This window comes from Magnolia sinica, chromosome 1 (genome assembly GCF_029962835.1).
Source record: "Magnolia sinica isolate HGM2019 chromosome 1, MsV1, whole genome shotgun sequence".
NCBI lineage: Eukaryota > Viridiplantae > Streptophyta > Magnoliopsida > Magnoliales > Magnoliaceae > Magnolia > Magnolia sinica.
In genome coordinates, this window is record NC_080573.1 from 111,984,268 (window position 1) to 112,001,705 (window position 17,438).

General features: G+C 38.5%; 1 protein-coding gene across 4 annotated transcripts; it reads right to left on the reverse strand.

Annotated features, from left to right (window-relative positions):
- Nucleotides 1–1,854: 1,854 nt before the first annotated feature.
- On the reverse strand, nt 1,855–16,745 carry LOC131254204 (TSL-kinase interacting protein 1-like). Of its 4 annotated transcripts, none has more exons than XM_058255210.1 (8): nt 16,564–16,745; nt 6,658–6,897; nt 4,637–4,857; nt 4,265–4,506; nt 3,616–3,844; nt 3,104–3,526; nt 2,707–2,835; nt 1,855–2,596 (listed from the first exon to the last, which is right to left on the reverse strand). In XM_058255210.1, the coding sequence occupies exons 2-8, from the start codon at nt 6,866–6,868 to the stop codon at nt 2,411–2,413; spliced, it is 1,641 nt and encodes a 546-aa protein (XP_058111193.1). In that variant the 5' UTR covers nt 6,869–6,897; nt 16,564–16,745; the 3' UTR covers nt 1,855–2,410. The 4 variants fall into 4 exon arrangements, with proteins under 4 accessions (XP_058111193.1, XP_058111204.1, XP_058111200.1 ...); XM_058255221.1 differs by having other exon boundaries at nt 3,805–3,844; nt 6,658–6,905; XM_058255217.1 differs by having other exon boundaries at nt 3,628–3,844; nt 6,658–6,905.
- Between the last annotated feature and the right edge of the window lie 693 nt (nt 16,746–17,438).

Sequence of the window (17,438 nt, forward strand, 5' to 3'; positions counted from 1 at the left end):
TAAGGAAATTATCATACGTCCAAGCCGTGCGGGGGCCACCATGATGTAATAATCATATCCATTCGAATGAAGTGATGCCCTTACGATAGAACTGTTTGGAATCCAACCATGATGTTCATGTGCAATCCAAATCTTGCATTGGTGCACCATCAATATTTTCACCGTACATTCCAAGATTTATAAGGATTGAAAGCTTAGATGGGACACACCAGTCAAGCGATTTACAATCAGGCCTGAAATTATATAATCACATACGGCCCGCCTACGTTTTGAAATGACTCAACTTTCAGCCTTCATCCAGGTGGGAAGCACCTGGCGAATGGGTTGGATGATATCTACACAACACTGCACCCCACATTCCGTTCCCTCCACGATGTCTTCCATTTCCCCCTTTGGGTGTGGCCCATCTGCTTTATAGATCAAACCTTGTTTTAGCATTTGGGCCTAACATGGGGAGCGGCCTCTAACGGACGGGTTGGATGGCACCAAAACATCATGGTGGAGCTATGGTGGGGCCTACATAGCTCGAAAGTATGGTAATAACCATAGTTATCATGTCCAACCCTTCCCAGTACTCATTCAACTGCCTGTAAAAAGTTATTCACCTGCTTACTCACTATTGCCTCCCAGAAAATATAAGAAAAAAAGAAAAAGAAAAAGAAAAGAAGAAGGTATTTTCAACTGGGCCATGGTTCAGTGATCCAGATCGTTGATATTGTGGGTCCCACTGTCAATGGCCCACAAGTGAATCTAATCCGTTCACAATATCCAACCTATGCATGGCCTATAACTATAGGCTTAAGCCTGTTGCAACATGGGTGAGATAGCTAACCTGAACAAGGTATAAAAGATAGTCCGAAACTGTTAAGAATCACCCAAAACGATCTGGTCTCGTTCATAGACGATACAGCCGTGTCATCGGACTGATACAAGCCTGAAATGGCTCAAAATTACCCAATATGGGAGTGATACTACCTGGTTTATACAGTCCCGATACGGTACACCAAAGCCGATTCTCAATTTTTAATGTCACACATTAATTTTAAGAGAAAATGAAGAACAAATGACATGATTTCTGATTGACGCGTGCTATATAATACATGCCTGTAGGACATGTTGGCACCTTACCCTTTGGATTTTTGAGTCATCTTTCAATGATCCAAACAGTTTATATAACTTGCTGGGTGTTGGATGGTAATAACCAAAGATATAATTAATAATAACACATAGATTGGAATATTTCCAAGGGTTGATCATTTGAATCTTTTCCTTTAAACATAACCATCTCCCCATGTTGGATTATGAATTTCAACCCGAGAGTTCATTCAGCATTCACTATATGCGCGTGGGCTTCGGCACTCTTGTTTGGTATATCGCAACAGATCTTAAAACTATTATAGTGCTGTATCCAAGCTTCTATTCCAAATTTGGCTCATGAATTCTAAGGGCTTGATGGCAGATCACTCAAGAATGAGTCATTTCATTTTAGTCAACCGTAATTATGTTTTGGAGATTATATCTCATAGGAAATAATATATTAAAGATCACATTCTCTAATACATAATCATGATTAACTAAAATGGGATCAACTCATTTTTAGGCATCTACCAAAATGGGCCCTAAGGATTTTTTTCTCCTGCTAAGAAAATGGACAAAAGATATCAAAATGCAGAAACAGAGACATGGCCACATCGATGCACTGCAGATGTCAAACTCATTCCATTCCACCACTGTGTAGCCGTGAACTATTTATAACTATTTTAGATTAGCAAGTCACTAATGATAGAAGCCTGTCAAAATCCATCTTCGCTAATTACACTCCCACTTGAAAATTACAATAAACTAGCTTTAAGATGGATGACAACCACGAAAGAGCATGCTTCCATTTTCAACTGAAAAACATTATCCATTTTACAATTTTACAGATCATTGTGAAATGTTTTCCACGGGATTTGCATTCCAGTCAATAGGATTGAAATACTACTAAAAAGAATATGCTTTTTAGTCTACGCTATGACATTTCAAACTAGCCGTGTGATCTGTAGCTGGGGAGTATGCTTTTTAAGATTCCAAATTATTGAACTGTGATCTGAAGTTGGGGAGACATGGAATCTAGCAGACCCTGTAAAGACGGCTCAAGATCCTTGATATCACGCTTACGTTGGAAGAAGCTTTGACTGTAAATCATCTCCACTTGGAACTATACAGCACAGTTGTTGCAGATATGGCATGTCAGAAGATCTACAGAACACTTAAACAGAAGTGATAAGTTAGCAAATTGTCGCTGAATTCACTCCTTTATTTCATCATTTATCAGTCAGTTTGTAAACGACAAACTCTGAAGGATGCACGTTTTGATCCAAACCACAGAAGGGCGAGTCAGGTGCACATCTCAAGATTAGATCTTTTTTTAGTCTATCATTGCTGTCGGAGCTTCTTGGGCTTCGTGTGCAACTTTTGGGTCTTTGCCAAAAAATGAGCCGTTCTGGAATGCATCTAGACTGTTTGCAATCAGACCACTGAGGCTAATACTATCTCCACTGATAATCTGTTTGGAGGAAGATATACCAAAGTCAAAGGGACCGAGAGAATCCGACTGTACCAGTGATAAAGTTTAAAATTAGTCAGCTAACATATCTAAAAAGTTTTCCGTAGAGAAGTAATTCAGGGGGAAAAGAAACAGAATCTTGAGAAGAAATTCAATACCCAACATATGCCCGTCATCCCAAAATCAGGTTCAACGCTATCTAGACCTTGTACATGAATCTGTGATTGAGCTGCTTGTTCTTCTTGACAAGCAAGACCGTCCTGTGTAAGCTCGACTTGGGGGTTAACCTGCAAAAACACGTCGAGAAACAACATTAGGACCTGAAATATCAAGTTGGAGTTGGAATTCTAAATTTCATGATGTGTGAATATTCTATTGCAACAAAACCAGCCAACAATAGTTTGTTATCGGAGGTATCACTTATTCACTTATTGCATTTTACTGCGATGAGAATCCAAACAGTACGTTAGTAATTTCTTCAAAGAGAAACTTGAAACTAATATTTTTTAGTCACAATGGCAACAATAAAAAAGCCAAGCAAATTTGAAAGCACACCTCAACCAAATCAGGGGATCTCATAGAATCCAAAACAAGATTCTGACTACAAGCCCGAAAAGAAGCAGCAGCATCTTTGGATGAAGACGGACCCTCTTTCATTGAAGAGGGAGTGATATTTTGGATCGGAAATGCATGACATGTTTCTTCAGCATCCCAAATGGATGTATGGGATGCTGTCATCATGGATGGACCTGAGCCTTGACGACTAGATATGACGGCAGCAATAGCAGCATCGAACGAATCACAGCTGAATGGAATCTGCTGAGGAAGCGAGTCCCTCTCAACAGATATTGGATCACAACGGTTGGCATCTTCAGTTATGGATGCTTGCATGAACAGATCCCGGAAACTTGCATTAGTTAGATTGTCAGTCCACGACCCTGATAATAATGCAGTGCTGTTGTCCGTTCTCAGATTATCCTGGTACAACAAAGATGCACAGTTCATATGGAAAACAAGCATTGGGACAGAATATCCTTGCAATAACAGGTTGTAGATATGAAAAATACTGAATCTATAACCTCTTGATCCATTTGTATGGGCCTGGCCACAGTTGCATTCAATGGATCACTTGTAGATGCAGGCATGCAGTCTGGACATGGTTGCTCATCTCCACAAATGATCTTTGGATGTGCATGGTCTTTCTGAATGTCTTCAGATTGCGGATGGTCCTCTAAAAAGGGAGAAATGAGAGGCACCTGAGAGTTCTCAGTCTCTAGATTGGAGAACCAGCCATACCTTAAAACAAAAGACCCAAGTCAGCGAATGAATCTAAGCAAATGTATGAGCTTCTTATGCTAAAAAGATAGCTGCTATGGCTACTCATAAGAGTAGGCTATCGACCCTACTCTCCCCCCAAGTGCTGATGTAGCATGTGTCGTAGATCCAGGCTGTCACCCACCATGCATGTACCATGGCCTGAAAATCAGGCCGGTTTGGTCAACATATGCAACCAACATCCGTCCACACCTGATGACTGAATCAGCTTGATTTTTGGGCCATGGAACATTCTGTGAGACCCACCTGATGAATAACCTAGATCTCACATGCACACAGGCATCCACTGGAGAATTGGATTCAAAATCCTACACTTGTGAGCAGGCATTGCATTGTCAACCAAGAATTAGCTAACTATTAGGATGAAAATGAGGAATGGACCTTAGGCGGAAAACAGCAGGACTGCCAATGGATGCATACACATCTGATGCACTTATATCAGCATCTTTCAGAGTCCATCTTCTGTGATTGGCTAGATTTTCCTGCTGAATGTTGTATGGGATAAGCATGAGCTCACCAGACGCAATGTTTGAGCTGCCCCACTTGGAATTGAGGTGCTTCAGCACAGACGATATCTTCTTTTGAGCTCTTAGAGTAAGCTCCAGGTGTGGATTATGTTCTTCCTACAATTCATATATGAGAACAAAACAGTTATTTTTGTAAATATCTTTTGTTCCTAGTTCAGCTGTGATAATAATTTATTTTTTTTTAAAGATTCTGATTTGCGAGATGCTTTAAAATTCTTGTCTATACCTTCTCCAATCCTTTGCGAGTAGCTTCATCTATTGGGAAGAGCTGGAGCTTGAGCTTCATGAAAGGTTGTGATGTTTGTCTAAGTTCACATGCGGGCATTTCCGTGGCCATTTCAAGATGATCTATTCCTCCTAAAACCTGAATCTGCGGACATGATCCTTGAACTGTGGAGGGAGGCAAAGGCTGCCAATCTTTTCCAGATGAACTCATATCACTTTTCCCTACAAAAAGAGATCACACGGACTCAGGCATGGAGCAAAATGCTTAATATTTAACACCAAGAATGAATGAACGACACATCAGGGAACTAATTGAGGTCAAACTGATGGGAGCTTTATTACTGGAGTCCATCCATTCAAAGTTCCAAAATGCTCTTCAGCAGCCAAGGACAAGGCAATTCCAGCCTTTTCAAATCTCCAGCACATTGTAGATGAAATGGAACCAACTGGGCTTTCAATAGCAATCCATTTTTAAGGTGATGGGTAAATAAAGTGGGAGGCAATCATCATATTCATTCACGTCAGAAGTGCAATGATAATATCTGCAACACTACACGTAATCTACAAGAATATTTGCATATTGAATGCAAAGAAACACAACAGGGAGCTAAAAAACTGCATTCTGAATTAAAAAACAAGCAAGACAAAAAATGATCAATGATTTTTGGCACACCATTGGTGTTGTTAGGAATTCGGAAGAACCATGGGAATAAGGTAAAGTTTGTATGCGTTAAATAAAAGCTTGAGTCAATGATGGCCATATTTGTGAAAGACTGGTTTGAGAGCCCACCTGACCACCAAAATTTGCAGCCCACACCATTGTGAAAAATATCACCAAGATTTTGAAATCTTGTGATATTTTTGTGAAAAACTGATCAAGCAATAATATCACGAGATTTTCAGGCAGTTTTTTATTTCTCGTGAAGTCATCGCATTTTTAATGTTAATAATAATAATAAAATAATAAAATAAAAGTAAAGTAAAAATAATTCATTTTACAACTACATATTTACATTTGAAATTTTTCTTATTAATTTGTAATAAATATTTTTAATATTTTATTTTCAGCAAGATTTTCCCGATATTATTGGAGAAAAAATCAAAATATGAAATTTTCATGCAAAATTCCCAGGCTGAGAAATTGCCGAGAACAAGATTTGTCACTATGGCCCACACAATCTCCATTATGGGATGGTCACCAGAGACGGTGGTCAGGCCACCTCTTTTCTTTTCTTTTCTAAATCCCTTATGCTCATACAGGATTTTCAGCAAAACACGAGTCGGCCCCGAGCCTAGAAAAGGACGGTTGATGTCAAATGGGCAGCAGGTCACCAAAACTCTGCGAATCAATATTGAAAATTGACCCCAAATAGCTGGGACAAGGCTATGATGATGATGATTTCAGCAAAATGCCAACTGCACCCAATCAGCATAAATGATGCAAAACTATTTCAATCTTGAGAGCTAATAGATATTACCATGTCATTATAGTTACACCAAAGGAAATACACCTCAAGCAGACTATGCGTGACTTAATACAATGAAGTAGCAAGATGCATCCGTGTTCAAGTGTTACAATGCACAGTTCTCAAACAAGTTAACGAATATACATGACTACATGAGTTCATGGTACCAAATCTAGTCACAACTCTTTGAATCCAGCTAATTCACCTAAGAAAAGGAACAGATCTTGTGCACTAAGTGTTCACAGTGTCCAGGCACACACGTCTTCCACCATTCATAGATGGTGAGTCGGTATCTCACTCATTCCGAAATTGACTTCTGAAAATTCAATTTTTTAAAATTTTTCTAGATTCCCAAGCAACCACCTTTAAGTGGCAAGAGATAATAGGTTCATGACTCTCAGTGAGCCCAAGGTGCATGGGAGTCATGCCTTCAAGAAAATGACAACTAAAGACATGCCAAAAATTGCTTTACTGCAGTGGAAAAAACAGAAAACAATATGCATTATCATTCCAGAATACTTCGAGCTGGCTATACATTTACATTTTGAAAATTCACCTGTTGTTCTCTGCAGTGACCCTGAAGTTCCAATCATAGAGTTTTCAGTTTTGGTGCTGCTAATGCCTGTACTCACAGTGCTCTTTGTATAAGCCCCACCTGTTGTTCTCCTTCGCTGCCTAGCAGTTTTTGTGATAGATGAGTCGGCTTTGATGCGGACAATGCCTGGAGTCCCACTCTTATGCAAGGAAGCCCCTCTTCGAGATCCCATGTTTTTTATATTTGGTAATCAACAATCAGCTGTTTAGCTGCATAAGCAGCCTTGTGGTCAGTAAGTTCTAGCAGAAGTGCTGATGCTGAAGGGAAACATGACAATCACTCTAGATAGATTGCTTCATTGTTGTTCAAAAATCAATGCTCCTTCATGGAAAATAAATTCTCAAAATATACTAACTAGCTTATAGTTATGATCCTAGATACTTTCAGTGAATCAATTATCTATGCTGATAGCCAGATACAGTACAAAAGCAATACAGATACTGGGTTAGATAGATTTCTTAGACTCCAATGCCAATGATTCCCTACTCATGGTTTTAAATACCAAGTGTTGGATCATATAAGTACACCTACATCCTTATCCTAGCTTATGGAAAATCCTCAATCATATTAGTTTTGTTCCGATTCCTCGATACCTATATCCATATATCTCATTGGATGACATATTATGCACTTATTCTTGCTAAAGATCAATACTTGAACCAAAGTTGAAAGTGTTTTTGATGGATAACAGAAATTCATTGAATAATAGAGGGGGAAATTACAATAAGCACTGCAGTCCCCAGTACAAATACTTCAGCACCTAACACCCTCATTCAGACTCAAGTAAAAAGATATATTTAGCCTCGAGGGTAGATTCCTAATCTTGAAGGGCATGAAAGCAAGCCGGCATGGTTCAATGGATTATATCCAGACCCGTTTGAACATGTCCCCAGAAGTTCCCTCCATAACCAAGTGTCCAATGCAAGAATTGGAGAAGATACAGCCCTCCCAAAACACCTTGATCTTTGCTCAACATGATCAACCCCCTTGGGACAGAAAACAAGAGTTTAATTCTCCCTCCTCTAAGGATGCCTTCCATCCTAGAGGAGTCCAGGTTTGTAGAGAAGCATCAATCATAGTTCAATTTCCATGTTCCCACTGGCGGGCAAATGCATCACTTATGGCCAAGCCAGTGTTTGAAATATCGGTATCGCATTACGTACCACACCCTTAGGATACAGATACGAATCGGTTATCGCATGGGATATATTGGTTGTATCGCATAATGTATCATTGTTGTTGGAAATATGGGGAAACATTGGGAAATTCGTCGAATTTTTCAATGAAACTTCAGTGATTGTTAAAAAAGGCATCAACACACACTTAAAAATCAAAACATTACATAAAACAAATGCACATAATAGGTTTTCATTGTATAAGGTCTTAATCTATGCGTTGTCTAACTGAATTGATGCAAGCATATTCAAAGTCAATTCATATAATGCATAAATGTATGAAGACGTATGGAAACACAAGCAATACATTCAAAAGCAAAAGAAGAATCACTAGATCAGGTTACATACATATTTAATTTTATGTTTGGAAAAAAATATTGCAACTGATTTGCAAGAAATTGGATTTTTTTTTTTTCTAATTTTCCGCAACTCGGCCCATCTCCTCCAAATCTCGAAATCGAAGCTCCCAATCCATGATTTATTTGACACTGATTTAACATAATTTACAGAAGAAAAAAAAAATGGATCGAAAATCGAAAATGCTCATTGGATCGAACATGTGGGATATATCCTACTACTTGTGGGTTTCATATCCCACAGGTGAGATACAAGATATATCATGGGATATATCGGCTGAGATCATCGATAATTAAAACACTGGGCCAAGCCAAAGTGATTACAAATGAAACAAATCTTTAAACCAAGCAGATCCTCTGTTCTTTTCTTTCTTTCTTTTCAGTTTAATGAATACATATAGAATGATTGAAAATAGTTCAATAGAACTCCATTCAAGTTCAACCAACTGCAAATTCAAATAAATTTAACAAGCATTTACAGCCATAGAATCAAGGGCACCAAAATACCAACACCTTTTACATCTTAAACAGCAATAAACTCTTTAGTGCAGAGAAAATAAAAAAGACTAAAAAACACCAACCTAAGCATGAGGTCCCTGTTTGTCAAAACTCAAAAAAATGAGACATTGACATTTAATCTGTAGGAGTACACCAATTCAAGTCAAGGCTAATATATTAGATGAGACATTGACATTTAATCGGTAGGACTACACCAATTCAAGTCAAGGCAAATATACTAGGGTGCGAAATATCTTCAAGAAAGTTGCACCCACATATACTCAAGTAATAGACATTAGGCAACAAATATGAGTATAGGTGCCCATTACGAAGAGAGCTGTTTAATAATTAACTTTTCTACTGTGGAAAATACTTCATCCAGGAAGAGCCAATTGCCAAGGTTGATTTAGTTTGAACTCTAAACCCTGATTTTACTATATATAGGAATATTTGGTAAGTCTAAATAGTATCATGTAATAGCTAGGTCATTTGGAATTCTATGTATCAGTGTTTGTAAACCTAAGAGACAAACACAGAAAATCAGGAATATAGCATATAAACCTTAGTTGGACTGGAACCTTGGAGAACTCTTGTCATGCTATGTATGCAATAACATTGGCATCCCAAGATGCATATAAAGATGCTGCAATTTTGATCTTAAAAAATGAGAACAGTTCTCTGTAGAGCCACCCATCCCTCTTCTGTCTTTCCACAATGTTGTTGCTCATGATAGGGTCGAGTTCAATCTACAAGGTAGATCTTAAAGAACAATTAAGAGACTTTCTAATTCCCAAGTTTTGGGCTTTTAGGTCTTCTGTTTTTTTCATGGGGACAGAAATATATTGCACACGTTAAGCAATCAAAACTTCACACTTCTGACATCCTAATGCCTTTTGGGTTGAACATGTTGGCATCCAGCATAGCACCTTGGGCGCCATGCAACCTCATGATGCATTCCATATATTGACGATATCAGCTGACATTTTGGTATTGCTGGTCAGCAATACGATATCATCCTGGTGTACAAAAAAAATCAATGCATAGACCATAATTGTAACATCCCAGATGTTTCTGTTCCAATTCATGTTCAGTATGTTGCTTTGCATGTGTATTTTCCCTTTGTTAACGCAAATCTTAACTTGTTTTGTGAATAGCTAATTGTGGGTAGAGATTTGGATGGGGTTCCTTTTGTAATTACAAAAATGCCTAGAACTAGAACCATTAGATTTCTCAAAAATCTCATATCAGAAATAATTACAAAAATGTCATTAGCCTAGACCCTTGATCACAAGATCACATGTTTCCCATGATCTGATCGACCTAAGATTTTACCCCATGCTTATCTATCATAAATGAACCGTACATGTCAATTTGCAACCCTTAAATCATAGTAGAAGTGGCCCATCTAACAAAACATACTCTAAACCCTTGATTTTGGTGGCCATCATGAGGGAAAACTCAACCACTATCCCTAGTCAATTATTTCCTATCTAATGAGTGTCTTAAATATCAAGGATCATGGACTAATTAAGAGATCTCATCATGCAAGGTTCATCCTACTCAAAAGAGGAAACTACTTTCCAAATTCAAATTAAAAACAGAATTTCCTAATTTAAGCTTAATTTCAATGGAGTGGACCCTAAGTTAACTATGTTCCCACCATCCATCAAGGATGAAAACTTGAATGATGATTTATCTAACAAGGCTACGTGTTTTGGTGGAAAGTGTGGACCCGATCGTGATGCCATGATTGTCCATTAAGCCCCATTCAATATCCATCGTTGTGAATTGTGGACCCCTCAAAAAAATTACATATTCCGACTCACCTTTACATCCCAAATCAGGATTTTGAAGTGGATTTCACAAAGCATCATGGTGGAGCTCACAAAGTGGATCGTTGAAGCTTCCCCTTGGAGTGGATGTCCAACCCATATATATATGTGTGTGTGTGTGTGTGTGTGTGTGTGTGTGTGTGAGAGAGAGAGAGAGAGAGACCCCTCCTTATTGCTATTTTTCTCCAACCCTAGAGCAAAAACTACAACAATACCCCCCTCCACACATCCAACCTTGTTAGAGAGAGGAGGAGGAGAAGAAGAAGAAGAGAGAGTGTGTGTGTGGACCGTCCCTACACCCTCAAGCCATCCATCCTCTTTGGATTGTCTGTCATCTCCACCGTCCGTACGTGTGAACCTCCTTGCAAGTGTGGCCCTCATCACCATCATCTTAGCATCATCTAGAACTCCTAATAGGCCAAGGTGAGGATCCCTTTGAGCGACCCAATTGCCTCTATACTTCCCGTGCTAAACTCCCGAGATCCATCAGGGGATCCGTGGTTCTCGATAATGTGGGAATGGGAATCCTCAGATCTCCTTAGCCGGCCCCGTTCCTAGGCCCGTTCGAGCTGTCTTCCTGTTGATAGATTGTTTGTCCTTTTGTCCATAGCCTAAGTTTTTTTTGGTATATGATAGGCGAGGCCCGATCCTTTTTGTTGGTTCCCGCCTGAAAGTTTGTTCATCTTTGGCTGATCTGAAATAAAATTCCTCTTTCTTCAAAAAAAAAAAAGGATCCCTTTGAGCTTCTTTCAACACTAGCTTAGCCTTCATGTAGATCTAGGTTGTTTTTCAAGTATTTATTGAATTGATTGTTTAATTCAAATTCCAATATATTAAAATTTTGATTTGTGATGGTGTGTTTGAATGTTAATTACATGACTTAGATTGTTTGGATTGATGGTGCGCTTACAGTTAACACAAATAATATTCACCACACTATTAACCACGACTTCTTCAAAGTCATCCCACACTGTTAATCTTTTCTTTCCTTTAGATGAAACAGAAGACACCTCCCTACATAATCAAAGGAGATGTGGCGACGCACTGGCATCAAGAGTAGTTAGGACTTCCTCATTAGTCATCTATAAATATAAAGATAAGAAACTAATTTTAGGCAGTTATCAAAACAAAGTGATGTTAACTTACAACAGAGCGGGATTTGAGGAGTACATTTTGGACCTCATAGAAAGAAATTATCTACACTTTATTGATTGTAATGCTTTCCTATAGGCCATACTTGCCTAAATGTCTAAATCAGTCACCCATTCATGGTTGGATAGATTGTAATATTTTCATTTTCATATTTAAATGTCACACAAAAATTCCAACATCTCCCATTATCTTTCCAGAAATATTGATCTTGCATTTGATTATCACGTCAAGTATTCACACATAGTGTGAATATTTGATAAGAAATATATCCAAAGAGAAATGAAGAGATGAACCGGAACAAGCATATGCATTTAAATTAGAATAAATGAAAGCATTCCAATCTATCTAACCTTGAACTTTCCAAAAATGGGACAATTTGAGGATTTTTATGCTTCCAAAAACACACTGTATCTATGCCTGGCAACGTAGAAATCCTCAGACAGGCAACTGACTATCGTATACTACAACAATTAAAAATAATAATAATAATAATCTAACTAATTGAACAATTGATGAAAATTTAATATACAATCTAACAATAACAAATTAACATTAAAAATCTAATATACAACCTAACAATAAGAAAAACAATCACATAGCTAACAATTTAATAATAAAAATATAATATACAATTTAACAATAAAAATCTAATATATTATATACAATTTAAAAATAACAATCTAACAACCTAACAATAACAATCACATAACTGACAATTTAATAATAAAAATCTAATATACAACCAATCACATATATATACCAATTTTGGATATGAAGCTGATTTAGTTAATCAAATTTAAGTCTTGTGAATATACCAAAGAATTTCAATGTCCTCCAAATACAAGCTCCTAAATTTTTTTTTATTTTTTTATTTTTAAATGGATTCCAATGCACTTTAACCTAACCAAACACAAATGAGGACAATGACAGTTGGGCTACCATTGACAAGCAACAACGGTTGGGCTGTCATGGAGGACATGGACAGTCGTCAACAACTCGGTATCTAGCTCTACTGGGCGCCCAAAATGAGATAGGGAAAGAAGTAGAGAGAGAGAGAGAGAGAGGTTGCTCTAGACAGGCCCACAAGGTGCTCGCCTGCACCAAGGACTTCCAGACGAACAGGGACAGAGAGAGAGGAGGGAGGGGGCTTGGGTCGACTAGGGCAAAAAAGGGGGCTCAGGCCCACAAGGTGCTCGCCTGCTCCAAGGATGGCCAGACAGACAGGGAGTCAAGGACGGAGAGAGAGAGAGAGAGATTAGGGAAGGGGGCTCGGATCGGTCGGCTAGGGCAAAAAATGGGGCTAGGGTTAGGGCGAAAAGAAAAGTAAAATAGGGCTCGGGTAGGCCTTTTTATATTATTATTATTATTATTATTATTATTATTATTATTTTATATATAATTAAGTTATAAATCGAGTTGAGCCAAACCAAATCAAGTTGGGCCCGAGCTCCAAGCCGAGTCAAGTCACACTCGGGCCAGCATGAGCTCGGCTCGAAATTTTTTTAAGCTAAAAAAAACAACTCGACTCAGCCTAAACCCAACTTTTGAGTTGAGTCGAGTCAAGCTTTCCCGAGCTGAGTCGAGCAAGCTAACCGGGCTAGCTCAGTTTTTGTCCAGCTCTAACCCAAACACCTTATAAAGAGGTGATTCCTTCACCCATCATCCCTCTCCTTGGATACCATATTACACCAATATTAGTCTGCCCTTATTACATCAGTATTCATATGAAGACGCGTCTCAAAATTATAGCACAACAACACTCCTCTTTATGCAGACTTGTCTGTATCGCTTGTATTTTATGACATTTAAATGATATGAATTCTTTTGGGATGTGATAGTTCATAGTAGCACTTATGGCCAAGAGTTAGTTTTGTCTCCTCAACAACGAAGAACTATTATGCATATTTTTTTAGCAATGTTTTAAGTGTGTAATCATGTATCTTTTAATGTCTCCTAAAATTTTGCCAAAAAACTCCACTTTTTCGTAAGTTTCCCCCATGTTTCCCTTAGACACCAATACATTACTTGATACAGGCAATAACATGCAATATTTCCCAATGGTTCCCACAATATTTCACAAATCCCAAGGGTGTGCTACATCATGCAATACCAATACCTTGAACATTGATGACGTTGTATAGCATATGTCAAAGTGTTATGCCCTTGGTACCTTAATAGATTCAGTCATTATGTGTAAAAGCTAACAACAATGTGCAATTTACATTTTCCAATGTTGTTCAAAGCAATTTTATACCCAATGCTGGTAACAAAATTCCCAAACTTAGCTTCCACCAAGCATATTCAAATCCTAGAGTCATATGTCATGAATAGTATTACTTCCAAGATTCATTTTAGATCCATGTAGCCATTCAAATAGTGGACAATCCAGAGGAGTTGGCCTCCTTGGACAAACATTAAAAATTCCCAAACCAAAATGTCATAGGGTGTTGTTCTGCTTGCATAACCATTTTGTTGTTCTTCCAAGATTCATTTTGGACCCATGTACCCATTCAAATAGTGGGCAATCCAGAGGAGTTGGCCTCCTTGGACAAACATTAAGGAGGTGTTTGGCACATGGTATTAGATGGGATTAGGTGGTGGGATGGAATTGCATTTGGTCCAGTGCAAATTCCATCTAGCGTTTGGGGAGGATGGGATAGGTTGGGATTAGGTGGGATGGAATTGCATTTGGTCTCATGCAGGATTTCCGCATATTTTGAAATCCACTACACATGTGGGACCCACATTGATGCGTGTGTTTTATCCATGCCATTCATCCATATACGTCCTTTACACGTGACATTCTAGATATATACATGTACAAGTGACCGACATCCGTTGTGAATTTTGTTCATTGATTACAATTCCATGGTCCACCAAACGGGATTTTGCTTGGATGGCCCAAATACCATCGTATTTCCATACATGCAATCATTGTGCAATAATGGTGTTAATCCCATCTAATACAATTCCATACCATTTAATCCCATGGACCAAACAGGCCCTAAAGATTCCCAAACCAAATGTCACTGGGTGTTGTTTTGCTTGCACAACCATTCTGTTGTTCTTGTCCCATGTGTGCATGAATTTAGTGCGAGCCTGTGCCAAGGCTGGTTTCTCCAGCCTGGGTAAAAGAGGAAGGTCGATGTTTGGAAAATGGTTGAACATTAAAATTTTGCCACCATACCATTTAAAAGCCAGCCACAATTGCAAGGACAAAAGGTAAGATGATGATGGTGATACTGGCAACAACAACATGGGTACTCATAGGAATAAATGCAGACAGATTTCCCGTCCTTGTAGAAGAGAAAGGTATAAAACATCCATCAGGATGCCACAATCAAGTCCTAAGGTACACTTTGGCCCGATTTCTGGTTAATGTTCTCATAAAAATTCTAAATAATGTAATGCCTAATTTAAATTCAACTAGGACCATGACATGGTGAAAATGTACCCCCACCATCTGAGCAATTTTAAAAACACTAAAACCATTTGGAAGCTACTACCATAAATATTATAGCAATGCATACATGATATTTGGTCGTGAACTGGCAGCTCCTTTTTTTCTTTTTCTTTTTTGAAAGATAAAACTGGCAGCTTTTGATGACACAAAAATAGAAAGCATCCAAATAGACCATCCTCAATCATTCAAACGACTTGGTTCATTATCCCTTAATTACCACCATGGACTTGTTTCCATGCAGCTACATATTTTTTTCTCAGCGCAGTATTCTCGCAGCATAAAGACTCAGTCCAGAATGTAAATAGACATGTACCTCAAGCAAACCATGGATCTCAAAAGGCGACAGCAGATGGAGATCAAAGCCAAGTCCCTGGAGAAACTGGCACTTTGCACTTCACCAGTTGTGGACTTACCTTGAGCACATGCTACAAATCGGTATTCAAGCAGAAGGGAACATCTTAGGCCTTTTGCTTGCTTCATCTTCACATTATAGTTTTCCAGTGTCTGTGTATTTTTCTCGAGCATTCTAGATTTCTTGAGTCATTGGTTGTAAACAGCGGCTTCGGAGTGCAACTTGCCTGGAGACTGAAACCGCCGCAACTTGTTCTGTTAGGATCCTGTGTCTGTATGGTGATTTGTCCTGTTGCCCACCGAAGCCGTCTAAACCTTCTTGACCCAGACAAGTCCATTTGGTTTTGGACGATATTCAGAACCATATTTTAGTCAGTTTTTACCCTACCGTTGTTCTGATGCACTTTCAAACCATCTCCAAAATTACATAAATTACTGAAAGCAACTGTTGGAGCATCAGATCAGCAAAATCTCTAAGAGATTGATTGCTAATTTCTCAGTTTCCTACTTGATAAAATGATTCCAAAAAAAAAAAAAAAAATCAAACTTATAAGGATTTCACATAGCTAGATTCGGATATCACAAATACTACATTATGCTAAAATTCAGGGTGCCTATGGACACAGAAACTTTCTCAGATCGGAATTTTCATATAACCCGCATCAGATCTATTTTCGCATGTTCTTGTGGAGAGAAGCCGTAAGAATTCGAGAATAAGGCAATATCCCTATTTTCGCAGAGATCTCAAATCTCCTCGATTCCACGGTGTCCTATCCACAAAAGCAGCAAGAAAGACCTGAAACCGCGGTTGTAGGCCCCACCAAATTTGTGCCCACACGCAGCAATTCGTGCCCCGAAATCATGTCAGGACCACCAGACCGACGGTCTAGATCGCCGTGAGCCCTGCTTGTACGAAATCAGAAATCCCAGTATAACCACGAAATTCATCTTGAAGAAATAGAAATTAGGTCAAAGAAAGATCTGAAAATTCAGAAGAAAAACGAAAAGAACAGAAAAATAAAAAGAAAACGAAATCTAACCTCCTCTTTTGTTGTTTTTCGCTACAATTGCAGAAGCCAAAACAATCATGGGAAGGAGAATGCAATCTATAAATCCCTTTTTCTCGTCTCTCAGAATTAGGGTTTCAAGAAAAGGAAAAAAAAAACCCGCCAAGAGAGAGAGAGACGGGAGCAGAGGCGGTCTTCGTTTTTTCGAAAGAGAGATTCTTTGCCGCCTATTTCCGAACCCGGGGATGTATTTGGTAAGCGGATTGCGTACTGAGTATACTCTGCGGGCCCACCATGATTTATTAACTTTATCCACACCGTCCATAAATTTTAGAAGATAATTTTATTGTATAAAACCAAAATTTAAATATATACAAAGCTCAAATGTACTACACCACGGGAAACTGTTTGAATTGAACGTTAACCGTTGAAAAATTTTTGTGGGTCATAGAAGTTTTAGATCCAGCTGATATTTGTCTTTTACATTTATCCACGTCTTTTTTACCTTATTAGAATATTTGATGATAAATAAACATCAATGTGGACCCTAGAAAAGTTTCAACGGTGGAAATCATTATTGCCACTGCTTCCTGTGGTGTGGCCCACATGAGATTTGGAAATGATTTAATTTTTTTTTCATGCACTAAAATGATCTGAAAAAATGGATGTACGGCGTGGATAAGACACATTCATCTATGGTGAGCCCCACAGAATTTGCTCAGTACGCTTAAGCGTACTTGAGTAACTCAGCACGCAATCCGCTTCCGCGTACTTGATACTCCGTCAGAGTGTGATGGTTGATACACAGTCGCTGAGAAATTGTCACGTGGCATATATTAACTCCATATAAAGAGTCCATATTTTATTCCCTTTTTAATGCGTTTTTATTTCTCAAATTAAGATTGCTT

Excerpts from the sequence above, each read along its gene's own strand:
- LOC131254204 (XM_058255210.1), bottom strand. The coding sequence starts at position 6,868 with ATGGGATCTCGAAGAGGGGCTTCCTTGCATAAGAGTGGGACTCCAGGC. Across the intron at positions 3,845-4,264 it reads CCTGCTGTTTTCCGCCTAAG|GTATGGCTGGTTCTCCAATC; the intron begins GTCCATTCCTCA and ends TTTTGTTTTAAG. Across the intron at positions 3,527-3,615 it reads ATCAAGAGGTTATAGATTCA|GATAATCTGAGAACGGACAA; the intron begins GTATTTTTCATA and ends TTGTTGTACCAG.